A 15,221-nucleotide genomic window follows, 5' to 3' on the forward strand; every position below is an offset into this window, starting at 1 on the left:
GAAGAACTGATGAATAGATTTTAGAGGAAATTGTCAAAGTCAAAACAGTAAACTTTTGATTATGTAAAATTAAAATTGTTTTGCATGGACAAAATAACCAGAATAAGAAGAAACATACAGGTTAAGGAAAAAAAAATTGTATTAAACTCCAAAGCATTCAAATGAATCCATATTCTCCTGGATCTGTGAGTATTCTTTCCATGGATGTAGACTATGAAACACCAGAAGTTGTCCTTGAGTTTTGTCTTTAAGAATAGATAAGCAGGAGCCCACGATGTATGTGGAAGTAGAGGCGAAAAAGGAAAGCTTTCTAGTCATGGCGCATGCCAGTGTGAAATCGTGGAGATGAGAGATGGATGAAATATGGAGTATTGTGTAGGAGGAGTCTTAGAGAAGGCCACTTTGGTTGGTTTGCTGAGTGTGGTGGGTTAAGATAGAAGGATAGGCTGGATTGTAAAAGGCTTCCCCACCCCCACCTTTTGAAGGAAGCCTTTCTTCCACCCTCCCCCATTGCCTTGGATCTATTTTGTATATTTGTTATATGTACTTCCTCCCTTCCATTTGAATGTCATCTCCTTGAGAGACAGAACCATGTTTTTGTATTGCTTTGTGCCATTCGTACTTAGCTCCGGGCCTGGCACATAGTTGTGTAATAAATCTTGAGGATTGACTGTGTTAGAGTACAAAATTTAGCAGTGTAATAAAAAACTGCCATATTCAATATATATTCCATGCCAGTTCCTCAACTGATTTATTCATGCGAGTTGATGTCTAAAGATGACATAATAGATGCTCTTTATTGTTGTTATATTGTTGCTTGTTTTTGATTTTTAGATGAAGCTATTATTAGATGAATTTTAGTAGAATTCATTTTTCCATTTGAATATAAGGGGCCTGTTAACAACAGAATGAATTGCACATAATGGAAAAAATGAATCTTTGACATTTTGAAGAATTTTCTAAGCAGAACTAGAAACAAACTATCTACTGTTCACATTGTCGTGTTTAATATCTCAGTTTTGCCTTCTTGTGCTGACTCCTCTCATTCTTTGAAATATTTGCATTTTGAGTTGGTAACAATATTAAGCTAGAGATCTTACTAGTTAAAATTAATGACATTGAAATAAAATTTATATTTTGGCTGTAATATGACAAGGTTGAAATACAGTTTAATTAGTATATTAGAAAATATGTCAAGTTTGAAAAGTAAAAAATGCCATCAAATCTGGTAAGCTGTCAGCCATTATTAGCAAAGGGTGACAGGTCTACAGACTGTTGTCATTTGTAGTACACTTGAGTCAGTTCACTCAGGTAAGTATTCAATTCTGCTCACATTTTGTTGAGTGCCTGCTGTATGCCAGGCACTGGCCATAGAGCCTTAGCCTTCTCTTTGTAGCCAGTACACTGTTATTTCTTACAAGGAAACTTTCTGGGTGCACCCATTTTAATGTGGACAGTATTAGATAGTTCTCCACAGTTAAATGAGTTTGAAATTTTGAGGATGAGAAAAGGGCTTAATTGTGTAACTTGTGTGGATGTGGCATTCTCAAGTCAGCAGAGAGCTCTGAGCATCTTCTCATCTGAGCCTTAATTCTCTAAGGCACAATAAAACCCTTGGATTTAGAGCTGGAAGGGCAATTCTTAGAGATGACAGTCAGGCCCCAAGCATTTTTTAAGCACTTTCTCTGTGCCCAGCACTCTAGTAAGCCCTAGGAATACAGATAGAAGCAGAGAGGAAGACTGTATCTGCCCTCTAGGAGGTGAGTTCTAGTGGGGGAAGACCACAGCTAAAACGGTGAGGGAGGATGGCAGAGCCAGGCTAGTGGGCCAGCCTGCAGGAGGAGGGGCCCTTCTGAAGGTTCTCCTTGAACTGCAGGTATGTAGTACAAGGAGGAAACGGTCTCTGGGGGAATCCTCCCTGTGGGAGAAGGACAGCTTGCCCATTCCCGTTCTAAAGTTTGAAGAAAGTTTTGAATCCAGATGTTCTTGCCCCGTCTACTCTGCGAGACCATCTTTTATGATAGAAAGTAAAATGACACATAGGGACATTCAGTAAATGACATTGTTCCCCTGAATTTCTGTTGAATATTCTACATTGTGTATATGTCACGTTCCCAGTGTTCATCAGCATGTACAAGCACTTTGTCATGTGTACAGATTACTTGGTTTATCTGGCCACCAGAGTAGGCATAGTCACTTAACCCTTAGCTACAGATACGTGATCCTTTAACTTGAGGGGAGCCTAGGGTCAAGGGAACTTTTTTTTTTAAAGGATGGAGTTAACAGCAAGTGTTGATAGGGGGCAGAGAAGGAGCCAGTACATAGAGGGCGGGAGGGTGGGGAATGAGAGAGAGATCTGATTGTAGGGCACCTGATTGAGGAGAGTGGAGGAAATAGATTCAAAGCCCTTGGTAAGAAGGCTCATCTCTTCATCAGAAACTGTAGTGAAGGGAAAGAGAATGAATCAGTGTGTAAGGACATGCACGGCCAAGGATTTCGTGTGTCTTGGGGAAAGCCAGGTCTCAGTGAGTACAGGGAGATGGTGGGGAAGAGTCTAAGAACCAGGGAAGGTTGTTCATGATAGAGCAGGAAACAGTAGCAGGGAGTGGGCAGAACAACATTTTAAATTCAGAGAATGGGAGGCTGAAGGAAAAAACTTGCTGGCGTTTTTTTTTCTTGAATAAAATTTCAGGATTTTCAGTGACATTATAGTTAACCATAACAACCAATGCTAGCTTAATTTTTTTTCCCTATAGCTTCCAATTAAAGCTGGACAGCAGACTACACACACCAAAGTCAGCACTGAACACAACAAGGAGTGTCTTATCAACATTTCCAAATACAAGTTTTCTCTGGTTATAAGTGGCCTCACCAATATTTTAAAAAATGTTAACAATATGGTAAGTGTTTGATTTGCTGTTTTTACTGGGAGTATTTCTGAATGTTAATCATGGCACAATTTTGGGAGGACTTTATCTCCTAACTTGCACTGGAGAGTTTAATTAATTAGCCTGTCTTGTAGGAAAGCACAGATGCCACATATTACCCCTCCTTTTTTTCTTTCATTTAAAGTTTTTCATTGGCCCCATCTATTAACAATGACCCTCCTAGGTGTTGATCAGAACATAATTTAAGAGGCTACTCAAGAACATACAGAGATCTGGTTGCTAACCTTTTCTGAATATATTTTTAAATATCTTTTATTCTTAAGTATACGCATTTAAAAACCATCAGAGCTGGAGCAAAATCTAGCTTAAATGGATAATAAATGAAATAGAGTATTCTAGATTTCCAGTGTGGTATTGATCTTTGTGGGCCCATGGTAAGGTTTCCTTTCTTCACCCTGGAGCCCACACCAGATCCTTTGCTAGGCCGAAGGCCCAGCTGCCAGGATAATTGTCTCCAAACACCATTTTGATGATGTCATTCCCCTGGTACCCACTTGATGAAATTGGCTCCCTCTGCCCTGCATTCTAGACCCTCTATCAGCTCTCATTTCTCTTCAGTGTACAAGAAGACTCTGCTGCTCCCTCTCAGCTGCTCTTTGGCCCTTGTTCTCAGCTTGCTCATTCAGCCTCTTTTCTGGGGCCTGGCCAGTGCTCTCACCTCTCCCATCAATTCTTTTTCTCTCATCTGCTACTTCAGCATTTCCTTCAGACATAACTTAAAACTTTTGAGTTTCAAAAAGCTCCCTCACTCTACTCCAGTTTTACATTTTGGTTATGAATGAACCAGGAAAGATGTGGTACATATGTGTGAAGGATTTGGATTTTTAAGCAAACTCTACATGTAAAAATCCTAAAATGTGAACCAGATAAATTGGGAGAGTGGTAGTTTTCAGTTTTTTCATGAAAGAATTCACTAAAGATTTTTGTGAACTAATTCACTTCTTGTACGTTTACATATGTAACTATAGACACTTTTTAAGCCCCAACTCAAAGCCAGCCATGACCTTTATTTTCCCCTCGGGTATGTCTTATATTGTCTTTGATCACTGTCATGTGCTTTTCCCCAATTGAAATGGAAGCTTTTTGATCACAGGATATCTCTATTCACTGTAGCAGGATGCTAAATGGACCCACTTGGTGTTTGTTGAGTACTTGTTAAATGAATGAAATCCTCCTGCCGGTGATCGTAGGTTGTCCAAACAACCTGGACAGATAGTCTAAAGAACGTGACCACTTGAATTTGTAATACTTGACAGCATTATAGTTTATTGCAATGAAAGATTTTGGCTTTATTACCTGTGTGGGTGAAAATGGGATTAAATATAAAATGCTGATGTCAGGATTCCAGGTTAAACATATAATGTAGGCCAAAACAGGACTGATATTGTAGTAAACACAAACAGGAAGAAAATCACCAGATCAATAGAATGGGTGATTCCTTTAAATACCAACATTATTATTAGTCTGTAGGTTGTCTTTTGCCAGAACTGGGAGAAAATGAATATTTTTCACTTTTGACATAATATTTAAACCCAGTCCTTTAGCGATTAAAGGAAAGAATATTAATTTTGCTTGATCGAACATTTCATTTTTTAGGCTTGGTAGATAGAGTAGGTAGGCAGGGGAGAGTCATCATTAAAATTTAGTGTTCCAAATGTTTTTCCTTTCAGAGAATATTTGGAGAAGCTGCTGAAAAGAATTTATATCTCTCTCAGTTAATTATTTTGGATACACTGGAAAAATGTCTTGCTGGGGTAAGTGATTTGGTAAGTTTTGTGAATTTACTTTTCAAATTGAACAGCTATATTCAAGTGTCTTAGGTGTGCATACAGAGAAAAATGATATATCTTTGTACTTATAATACTTAACTGCACTTCAATTTTGTTAACTGAACTGATCAGGTCATACATTTAATGTGTGTAACGGGAAATAATTTTCCTGTCTTTAGCACATTAATTGGGTAATAGTTGCTTTCTTCATATGGTTAGAATACTTACCAGGGTTAGCAGAACAAAAATTTGACCTACTTTTCTCCTCCCTTTGAAAAAGATCCATTCCTTTTGGGAAAGATTTTGTGAAGATGTCAGCATTTTATTTTATTAATTTTTGAAAGAGATGAGTTTGTTTATTGTATTTAAAAACAGAATGGCAAAGATCACTATATTAAATTTTTCACCATGTTCTTGTTAAAATCTATGCAAATAAGATATTGTTAATATTCAAGGTCACTATATAGACCATTATATTTTTGTTTATATTTGGATAGAAGGTCAATTAATTTCTACTTTTAGGATAAAGGCATTTTTGATTACGCTAAGGCAAGTAGGATTTAAAGCAATGCATATAATTTACCTCTCTCTCAAATTGGCAACCAGCAGGTTTAGAAAATGGGCCAGCCTTTTTTTTTTTTTTAAAGCTTCTTATTAACTCGGTCTATTCTCAATATGGAGTCTGAACAGAGGAGGAGTGGACTAAGGGATGGGACAGGAAAGCCCCACAGCTTTGCACCTTCTTAAATTAGTGCTTCTCAAGTGTCTTTGTTACTTTGAAACAGTGTTGTGCATTTCTACTTAATTAGGTACATCTGTGTTTAAAGAAACACCTTTTAAATGTGTGTTATTATAATTTAGTGAATTTTTGGTTTACAAAACATTTTCCTGAATTAGGTAAAGAAAAACAAGTCCCAAAGCTAAATAGGACTCTTGGCAGATCCCTGATTTAGAATTTTCTCTTTACTAGTCGTTCTCTGTAAGTGTATATATATTTGATAGTTATGAGCCAGCGGATACAAACTTCAAAAAACCATGGCTGCTGTTATTGACTAATCCATGTGACACTTTATCCCGTGAGTTTGTGTGTGCACGTACGTGTGGCTGTGATTTCCTCAGTGTAGAAAACTGAGCCTTGATCCACCATGCCACCATTGGAGAACCCATCTGTGAGTTAGAACCTTAGCGAGGTACCTGGGAACATGGCGAGGCTGTGCCTTGTCCAGGGCTCCTTCCCCAAAGATGGCGCTGGGATCCTGATCTTCCTGGCTCTGACTGTTGTACAAAGCTGCCTCATGCTGCTGTCTTGGGGACAGCTTAATGGCAATAGAAACAGATGTGGGATGCATCTTGGATATACATTACTTAAGAACTTGTATTTACACATTTAAAACGCATTAGTTTACATGATTGAATTCCTTTAAATTACCTGAGTGATTCTGTAGAATACTTCGAGATTGGCCTTTGTAGATAGAGATGTGCTTGAAAACAAGCTGAGCCAGATATTATCAAGACAGTGTGGTTGGTGATGATCTAGTGAGGGAATACTTGAAACTAGGCTTAGGTTAGCCAAATGAAAGGGACCCACAACTCCCCAGTCTTCCCTTTGATGATTTAATGAGCTCTATTGGAGAAATCTCGAGGTATTGGTCCTTGTGCCTGACTGGCATTCTTAATTCCCAAATTTCAGTTTGGGTGACTGAGAGGGATTACTTCATGTCAGAGTCAATGCTTCCATCACTTAGCAGTTTCTTAGTAATTGGTTAACTCATCTTAGCCTGAATTGTGAACAATTTTCATCTTGCTCTGATGAAAATGTCTTTCCATTAGTTTGGTGAGGCTTAAGGAGTACTTAGTGGAGGGCTTTAATTGGAGCTGGTAGCAGAACAAGAATGAAAACAGTAATTTTATTGTCTACTACTTGTGTGAATTTTGGAAATAATCTCGCATGCCAGCCTCTCTGAACGTTTGGGCAGTGATGGCCCAGGGTCTGAGCTGCTGCGGAGGCCTTGACTCGGAAGGGTACATTCCAATGGTTCCACCAAAATCTCCGAGGCATCTCCGTTCCACGTCACTAGATATTTTTACTGCATGGAAACTGAAACAAGTTTGTAAGTCTTGTTCTTATTTCAGCAGCCAAAGGACACAATGAGGTTAGATGAAACAATGTTGGTCAAGCAGTTGCTACCGGAAATTTGCCATTTCATTCACACCTATCGGGAAGGGAACCAGCACGCAGCCGAACTTCGGAGCTCTGCCTCTGGGGTCCTCTTCTCTCTCAGCTGTAACAACTTCAATGCTGTCTTCAGTCGCATTTCTACCAGGTCAGTGTGTGGAGCAACACAGGCTTCAGACAGAGATGAATAAAGTATATGGTGCATCTTTACAGAAGGCTAGCTCTGATCTAAAGTCATTCAATTCAGCAAACATTTATGAATCACCTACTGTGTGCCAGATTCTGTCCTAGGTACCTAATAAAAAGACAACAGGGGAAGAGCTTCTGCCCTCAGGGAGCTTCTGTTCTGCTGGAAGATGACAACATGTACACAGAGAACTAAGTACTAAGTACACACGAAATCAACACAGTGTAGCTTTGTGGGTGGGTGGGGGCACTAACATTTGGGCACTTAGGGAAGGCTTTGAAAGGTGATGGCACTGGGATCAAGTCTTGAAGGCAATGTGTAGGCTCTCAAAAGGCAGCAGCGAGGTGACACCATTCCAGGCTGGGGCACAGTCTGTTATGGGCCAGTTCAGCTGGTCCATTGAGGGTGTGTGTGAGTGGGCGCTGGAGCCAGACAGGAAAGGGTGTTAAAGGCCAAATGAAGGCAGTTGTGAATTTAATTTGAATAGTAACAAACTTTTTTTACAAGAATTCAGTTTCTTTTCTCAAGTTAATATTGTTACTTTGGTGTTATGGTCGTTTTTAGGGGGGAAAAAGAATGGAAACATCATTTATGTGCACATGGTTACAATGGAGTTTCTAGAGGATTTGTAAATAATGGGTTTGATTCTAAATTTGTCTTTTTAATATATTCCACTTAATTAAAGTAAGGCAACCAGATGGAGTTGACGTGAGTGCAGTAGTTATTTTAAATGATATTCAGTGGCCTTTATTCCTCAGAAGCTCCATAGTAAACTCTCACCTGGGAATGAATGAATTGTTTTAAACAGCTGTTTTCTTGTGTGCATGAAATTCATTTAATCCTTTATTGCCACCTCTTGGAATCTCAGCTTCTTTTAAGGCTCAGTTCGGGTGCCCTCTCCCATGGGAAGCCTTTCCTTTAGGTGCCTTAGCTCTTAGATGTTCTGTGTAAATACCCTGTTGCCTTAGTAGAATGTACGCTTCCTGGGGGCAGGGACCAGCCTACCATTTCTCACCATGCCTCACACCAAACACATGCTTAATGATTGCTCTTGAACTGAATTTCTTTGGATAGCTCTCCTTTATGTATTAGGATTTCATTTGACCTTTTCTAAGCTATATCGTGCTTTCATGTATTTTTTTGATCATTCATAATGTAATTAACTTTTTCTCGATGAGAGAAGTCATTATTAGCATCAGTTACTATGTGGTTTCAGTAGATGCTATAAGGTAAAGGTTCTTAATGTGTAGTTAATGAATTTATTTTTAAAATAAATTTTATAACTATATTTTAATACAATTGGTTTCCTCTGTAAATCATGTATTTCATTTTTATGTATTTAAAAACTTGCTGCCAAAGGGGTCCAAGGCACAGCAGAAGTGGAGAAGCCCTGGGCTGGGACAAAGGGCTGAGGGTGGTGCTACCAGCAGTGACCTGGAATCTTTTGGTTAAGTCTTTGATGCTAGCTTGCTTTTTGGTCCCTGGCTGCCTTCTTCTTACTGGAATCTAAACGAAGCATGTGCAGAGGGTGTGATCTGGGCACTCTGAGATTTGTTCCATCAAACCAACAAGAATCAGAATCACATTTGTAATTCACTTTTGGAGGATATTTTTAAGTTTGCAAATCACTCTGTCTTCCAGATAGTCCTGTGGAGGCTTAGCTGGGCCCCCGGCTAGGGGCTTGGGTGGGATTAGTTAACCTGAGATAAAGCAGTTTTCTCTTTAGTGGTTTTCTTCTCTTCAAGAAAGAGTTGTCTTCTTTCATTGATATCTGACTTCTTAAGACCAATCAGAATGTCTTCAGAGATGTTAACATCGTTAACACCGAGGGCTAGGCCATCTTTCTTGGCTTTCTGCTGTTCTTTTAAAGTCATTTATTTCCCTTTAACTCCTGTCTGCTTTATTGAACTCTGCTCCACATCAAAGAACAGCATCTCGAGCAGATCCAGGTGACACTGCCTGCCTTTGGGGCCAACCTTTCTGCCACCAGGGCTGCCCTGGCCCCCTTCCTGCCGTGGCAGGAAGGTCTGACTCCCTGCCGGTCAAGACCAGCACTGTTCATACCTGGCTGTCTGTTGGACTGTTTGTGCTCATTCTCTTTCACTTGCCTCAGTTTTTTGTTCATGGGGCTGAAGGTGTGTCCATCACCATCTTGGGTTTGTGCCAGGGAGTTTGTGAGCTCAGTCCAAAGCCTTCTGCACTTCTGTACATCAGACACTCCTTGTGACCCTATTTGGGATTTTCCTGGCAAAAATACTGGAGTGGTTCGCCATGGGCACTTACAGGATAGACTAATGTTCTCTTAGGAACTGTATTCTCTAATTTTTTTTCCAATTTTTTCTTAAAATTGTAAACTGGAACTAATTTCAACATAGAGAAGAACGTAAAGGACTATATAAAACCATCAACATATTACCTGCAGCTTGTTTGTTAAATTTAGCAAGAGAAGAACAACCATGGTAATTTTAGAGCAGTAGCAGCGCTTGAGTATGGAAGATTGTCTTTGGGGTCAGGAAGACCCAGGTCGAAGTCCTGTCCCTGACATCTATGCCCCTGTGACAATGAGCAAAAGTCACTTGGCCTAATGTTGCCCCAGGTACCCCACTAAGATTAAAATGACCAGTGGCTTGTGCTCTTCATCAGGTAAGGGAATTTCCACCCTGGGAGCTCCCTGTGCTGCTCAAATCCTAGGTCCTTCCTCCCAAGAGGTGGTTGAGTATTTTGTGTAATAATTCTCAGCCACTGGCTGAATTGAAGTACAGAAAGATGATAAAAATATTCTCAGACAACACCCCCTTTTTCTCGGGGAGAATTGTCTAACAATCAAGTGACTTTTCTGTTATCAGCCAAGCATAGAATTCAGAGCTGATCTCCCCTTGAAGGTACAAAAAGATAAGAGAACCAGTAAAAACCCATCTGTTATCTTGTGTACTATAAGCAGCAAGTAAATATATGACACCTTGGAGAGCTCTAGGACGGCTTATTTTAATCAACTGAAGATTGTCTTTGAAGGGAGCCTGATGTCTACTTTCAAGCTGAAGAGTAATCAATTGGTGTTGTTATCTTCTTAAGCTTAGAGTTACTCGATTCACTACCACCGGTTAGAGGATGTGGCAGCATTTCTGTGAGAGCATGAGCTTCCTGGCATTGGGAGAACTGTCTGGAGATGGAGCGTGTTCAGCATTGGCCTGACTTAGACCGTTAGAAGGAGCTGTCCAAGGGCCATCTCTTATTTTGAAATGCCAAGAGGCAGCACGTTCCCTCAACTGTATTTGCAGACTAAACAATCTTTTGCCCTTTCAGTTGGTATTGGGTGAGAGAGAAGGGGCATCCTCTGATGTTGTCATGGAGAAACACTCACAAAAAGCACGGCCCAAGTATATTCACTGCAGAGCCAGGACGAGGATTTTTTTCTCCTGGGGCAAGCAGCGCAAATCTCTCCTGAGGCAAATGGCATGAAAAGCACCCTCAGTTTAGGGGTGTGTGTGTGTGCGCGCGCGTGCGCACACGTACGTGTGTGTGTGTGTGTGTGTGTGTGTGTGTGTGTGTGTGTGTGTCCCCATCTGCCCATCTTGCCATCCATTCCAGGAATCCTGATGGAAAGACTGCTGCTCCACATTCCTCTCCTCCTCCAAGGAATCCAATACTTGGATAGCTTCCTGTTTAAACTAAGTAATCATTCTCATTACCTGGGTGCTTAGTTACTATTTCTTCAAGTTTGCCATCCAGGAAGGCTGAGTGGTGGGAGGTGGAGGTGGAGTGGCAGCACTTAACAGCAAACAGATGTTTTGGGGGAGGGGAAAGAAAGAGGGCTAGGATCTAACAACCACCCCTCCCCCCTTTCCCTTAGAGACACCTAGTTCCACTCTCTGATTTTATTGAGGAGGAGAGAGAGGTGCAGAGTCAGCATCAGTGCGGACTAGAATCCAGTTCTTTTGGTACCCATTCTGGCACTCTTCGTCTAGATTGTGGAAAATTGTTCTCTTTCAGGGGCATATGTGTGTGGAGGTAGGACCAGCCCTTCCAGAGCAGTGGGCCCTGGTCCTATGACTTAGAACAAGCAAGGAATGGCTCCTCCTGGCCACACTTGACCCCCAGCCTTTGCTTACTTCTTCCTCTGCAGCTTGGGAGGACAAAGCTTCATGGGAATGAGGGAGAGAGATGCATCCTCGAGAAGGCCTGGCCTGCAAGGGTTTGGGGTCTGGTTTCCTCCCCTGCTTAGTTAGTCTGAACTGAGGCCCCATCTCCCACTACTTTTGTGGATAGGACATGTTGAGAAGCTGCAGGGAATTCTTGTGCTTGCACAAGCATTTTCCCTTGCCCAGAGCAGGCTGGCCCCTGCAGGGCTCAGGACTGAAATGGGCCCTCTGTCCCCCTACATGGCAACCCACCACACTCTCTTTCCTAACTCTAGGGTTCCAGGCCTTGATAAGTTCAAAAAACCACGGGGTGCAGAAACTTTTTGGGGGCAAGGGCCTTGTTTCTCTTCTCTTACCTTATCCCCATTCCCCCTGAAGTCCCTCATTCTGCAAGTTAATCCTGGGGTGGGTGTTTCTTGGTCACCGTAGACTGACCTATTTCCCTTGGTGTTAGGATAATCCGACCCACCATGACCCAGAGAGCTTAGTGGCTGGCTGAGCCAAGGCTTTGCCTCCTGCCACTTGGCTAGGCCAAAGCTGGGCTCCAACAAGCCATGGCCAAGGGACAGGCCTGCTGGGGGATCTTTACCCTGTACTGTGTCGTGTTCCTGGCTTTGCCTACCCACATCTCTGTCCAGTTCCCCCCCTTACCACCAGGCTTCACTCTGGTCTTCTTTAGATGAAATTAATCGCTTCTCCACAGCCATTTAGACCTTCTGTCTGGGGTGGATTTTCCCCTTTGGACACTTGCCCGCCAGTTTTGCCCCATTCTAATTACAGCTATAAGAGCAGCTAAGTGGTCAAGTGGATACAATACTGGGCCTGGAGACTCATCTTCCCGAGTTCAAATCTGGCCTCAGACACTTGCTAGGTGTATGAACCTGGGCAAGTCACTTAACCCTGTTTGCCTCAGTTTCCTTATCTGTCAGATGAGCCAGAGAAGGAGATGGCAAACCCCTCCAGTATCTCTGCCAAGAAAACCTCAAAAGGGGTCATGGAGAGTTGGCCACAATTGAAAGGACTGAACAAAATTACAACTCTAGAAGATGGCTCTTTGCTCCTCATCCTTAGATGATTTAGAATCTAAAGAGTTTGAACAGAAGTTTCCAATATTTTACTGATCTGTGAACATTTTCCCATTCACAGGCTGTAGGGCAGAGCTGTATACTCATTCCAAAGCCTCCCTTTAGAAAGGGCTTAGAATTTTCTTTTTTCTTTAATATAAATTAATTTATTTTCAGTTTTAAATATTCACTTCCCCAAGATTTTGAATTCCATATTTTCTCCCGCCCCCCCCCCCCCCCCCCCCCCCCCCGCCCCACCCCAGGACAGCAGGCATTTTGATTACCCCTTCCTCAGATCTGCCCTCCCGTCCTGAGGGCTTAGAATTTTCCAGCTGGCTAGTCAAATCCCATTAGCCATTCTGCTTGGTTTTGAGCATGAACATGATATCTAAGCTTGCTTTTGTTTATTGCCTTCTTCCCTTAGACTAGAGGCTGGCTGAGGGTAGGGACTGTCTTTCTTTTTCTTATTTGTGTCCTCAATGCCAAGCATTATAAATATTTATTGACTGACTATAGCTCATCTCTTTCAACTTATATACAAATGATAATTCTTGCTAAAAGTTAAAAACCTCTTTAGAGATCTGTCCTTTGTTTAGCCCTAGAGCCAACTATAAAGCCGGTTCTGGTTGGCATTTAAGGGCTGGGCCTCCCCTTCCTTATCAACCCTGTTGAGTGTTACTCCCCTTCGTTCGCGTTATGGTTCTGTGCAGCCAGATCAGCCCCAAAGCTGTCGTGGGAGTCCTGGGTTCCTCTCTAGTCTTGGAGCCTTTGCACGGGCTGCCCCTCAGGCCTTGAGTTCTCCCTCCCCCACTCTGCCTGTGCCTTAAGTGGCACGTTCTACAAGGAGCCTTTCCAGATGCATCTCTCTGCCTTTGCATCGACCATCTCCCAAATTCCGGCCACACTCTGATTTTTGCATTGCCTTGATTTCTTGGACACTCAGCTCCAGTCTTCTCATCTGCAGGAAGCCTTCCCAGTCCCCCCACCTCTCCCACACTGTTCCCTTCTCATGTTGCCTCCTCTTGTATATCTTGTACGTACCCAGTTCTTGACTAATTGTCTCTTCCATTAGAACGTAAGCTCTTTTCACCCTTGCTTTGTCTGCCCAGCCATTAGCACAGTGCCTGGGATGTAGTGAGCGCTTAATAAATACTGACCCTCTCTACCCCAGGCAAGAATCTGTAAGGAAATATATGTAGCAAAATAAGCTACAAGAACTTGTACATAAAAGTTTTCCTTTTATTTGGGTAATTTTTTTTCTTAGTCCTTAGCATCATTATGGGAGCCTTCAAGAATGCTTTTTAATTCTTATAAAAGCCTTGCCTCCAATCACTTTATGTCTTTTGTAGATGCCTATACATATGCATGATTGCCTACCCAGGGTACACTGTAAGGGCCTGGTGCACAGTAGCGTGGCATGGTGCCTGTGGATAGTTTTCATATAGTCTTCGGCACTCTGCTGTGTTATGGCTTGGCTGGGCACTGTACAGTCACCCCCTCGCCCTTCCCCCAGATGAACCCTTCGGGTCATCCTGCCTTCGGGGTGGCCTTCAAGGCCTAGCTCTGAAGAGTGGGTCTCCTCTGCTTCTCTGCAGCCTTCTTTGTTGTTATTCTCACGGTCTTGGGTGTTTACTTCCCCCTTGGCTGCCTTTCATGACCATTTTCCTTCTGTCTTTCTGTCTCTGCTTTTCTTCTTTCTTTTGGTCTGTCATCTGTTGCTTCTCCCACATATCTCGGCTTTCAAGCCAAAGGCTGGCCTTTTATAGACACTGCCAGCCAATCAGAATCTTCCTTTTCAGAGGCTTTAAATTTGTATTTGGCAGCCTGTTGGCAGAATTAGGTGCTCAGAGGCTGAAAATATTTAACTGGTCTCAAATGTTGAGCACTCTCAGAACTGTTGTAATTCTTCTAATCGAAGGAATAATAAAATATTGGCAGTTTTAAAATACCAATGATACAAGTTGCTAAGTTTTACTTGTATCTGAATTGGTGTTTTGTTGATAGCTCCTCTCCCTATCTGGTTAGGACTAGTCACGATTCTCCAAAGACTGGTCTGTGCTCTCTTTGTCAGTCTGATGCCATTGTCAGCATAGTTTAAACTAAGGTCCACTTTAAATGTTTGTGCAAATCTCATTATTTGTGAGAATCAACTCAGATGATAGAAATAATAGCTTGGAATGTGGCAAGCATCCAGATGAATGGACACAACTTAGACCCATAAGTTATTGTAGAGAATGTTCGGGACATTTGGTTAGGAGCTCTGCAGGGTAGTTCATTTCCTTTCGAAGAAATCATCTTAAAAACCCACAGCTCTCTGTGACTGCATGTGCAATATTATTGAAAGGCTGTACCTTGTGTTTTTAAGTTTTAATCAGTTTAATCAGTTCATCTATTAATTTAACCTTGTTTCCAACAGACCTTTTAAGTTTTATAAACTACATTTCTTCCCCAGAAATAACAGTATGGTAAAGGGGTACCTCTTGAGCCTTCCTTTTGATCTTGCCATTTGTTGCTAATGGCCCCAGGGGTCAGCTCATTGACAGCCTTGCTGATCTTTTAACCTTACTTCCCGTCAGAGCATATTTGGGGGCCCTTTGGAGCAGCTGTGGTATTTTGGGCATGTAAAGTATAGCATCAAGGGCCTGCCCATCCCCAGTGTGGGCTGCTACATTTTCTCCCCATCTGACAGGAAGAGCTTCTGTTGTGTGTTGTACATGTCACGTTAGCCGCACATCTGGAAGCAGCAGTTGGCCAAAGCAGAATCGGTTTGAGGGGGGAAACTTTGGAGGTCATTGTTAGCCACAGCAGGTTGGGTGTGGCATCCGCTTAAAGTTCCATGAAAAATGCTGAACCTGACTTGATTAGAGATCATTATTTATGTCATACAGTATCTGGGCCTTTGGCCTTCAGCGCTCTTTGGATGCTTATTTTGACATAA

The 15,221-nt window shown here is 42.0% G+C and overlaps 1 protein-coding gene across 1 annotated transcript in view; it reads left to right on the top strand.

The window, feature by feature from the left end:
- Window positions 1–15,221, top strand: part of NF1 (neurofibromin 1) — a 239,706-nt gene that overhangs the window by 38,630 nt on the left and 185,855 nt on the right. The window contains exons 2-4 of the mRNA XM_036766465.1: window positions 2,757–2,900; window positions 4,619–4,702; window positions 6,851–7,041. Of these exons, the coding sequence (XP_036622360.1) occupies window positions 2,757–2,900; window positions 4,619–4,702; window positions 6,851–7,041 (419 nt within the window). The remainder of the gene's footprint in view (window positions 1–2,756; window positions 2,901–4,618; window positions 4,703–6,850; window positions 7,042–15,221) is intronic.

This window comes from Trichosurus vulpecula, chromosome 7, assembly GCF_011100635.1.
Source record: "Trichosurus vulpecula isolate mTriVul1 chromosome 7, mTriVul1.pri, whole genome shotgun sequence".
NCBI lineage: Eukaryota > Metazoa > Chordata > Mammalia > Diprotodontia > Phalangeridae > Trichosurus > Trichosurus vulpecula.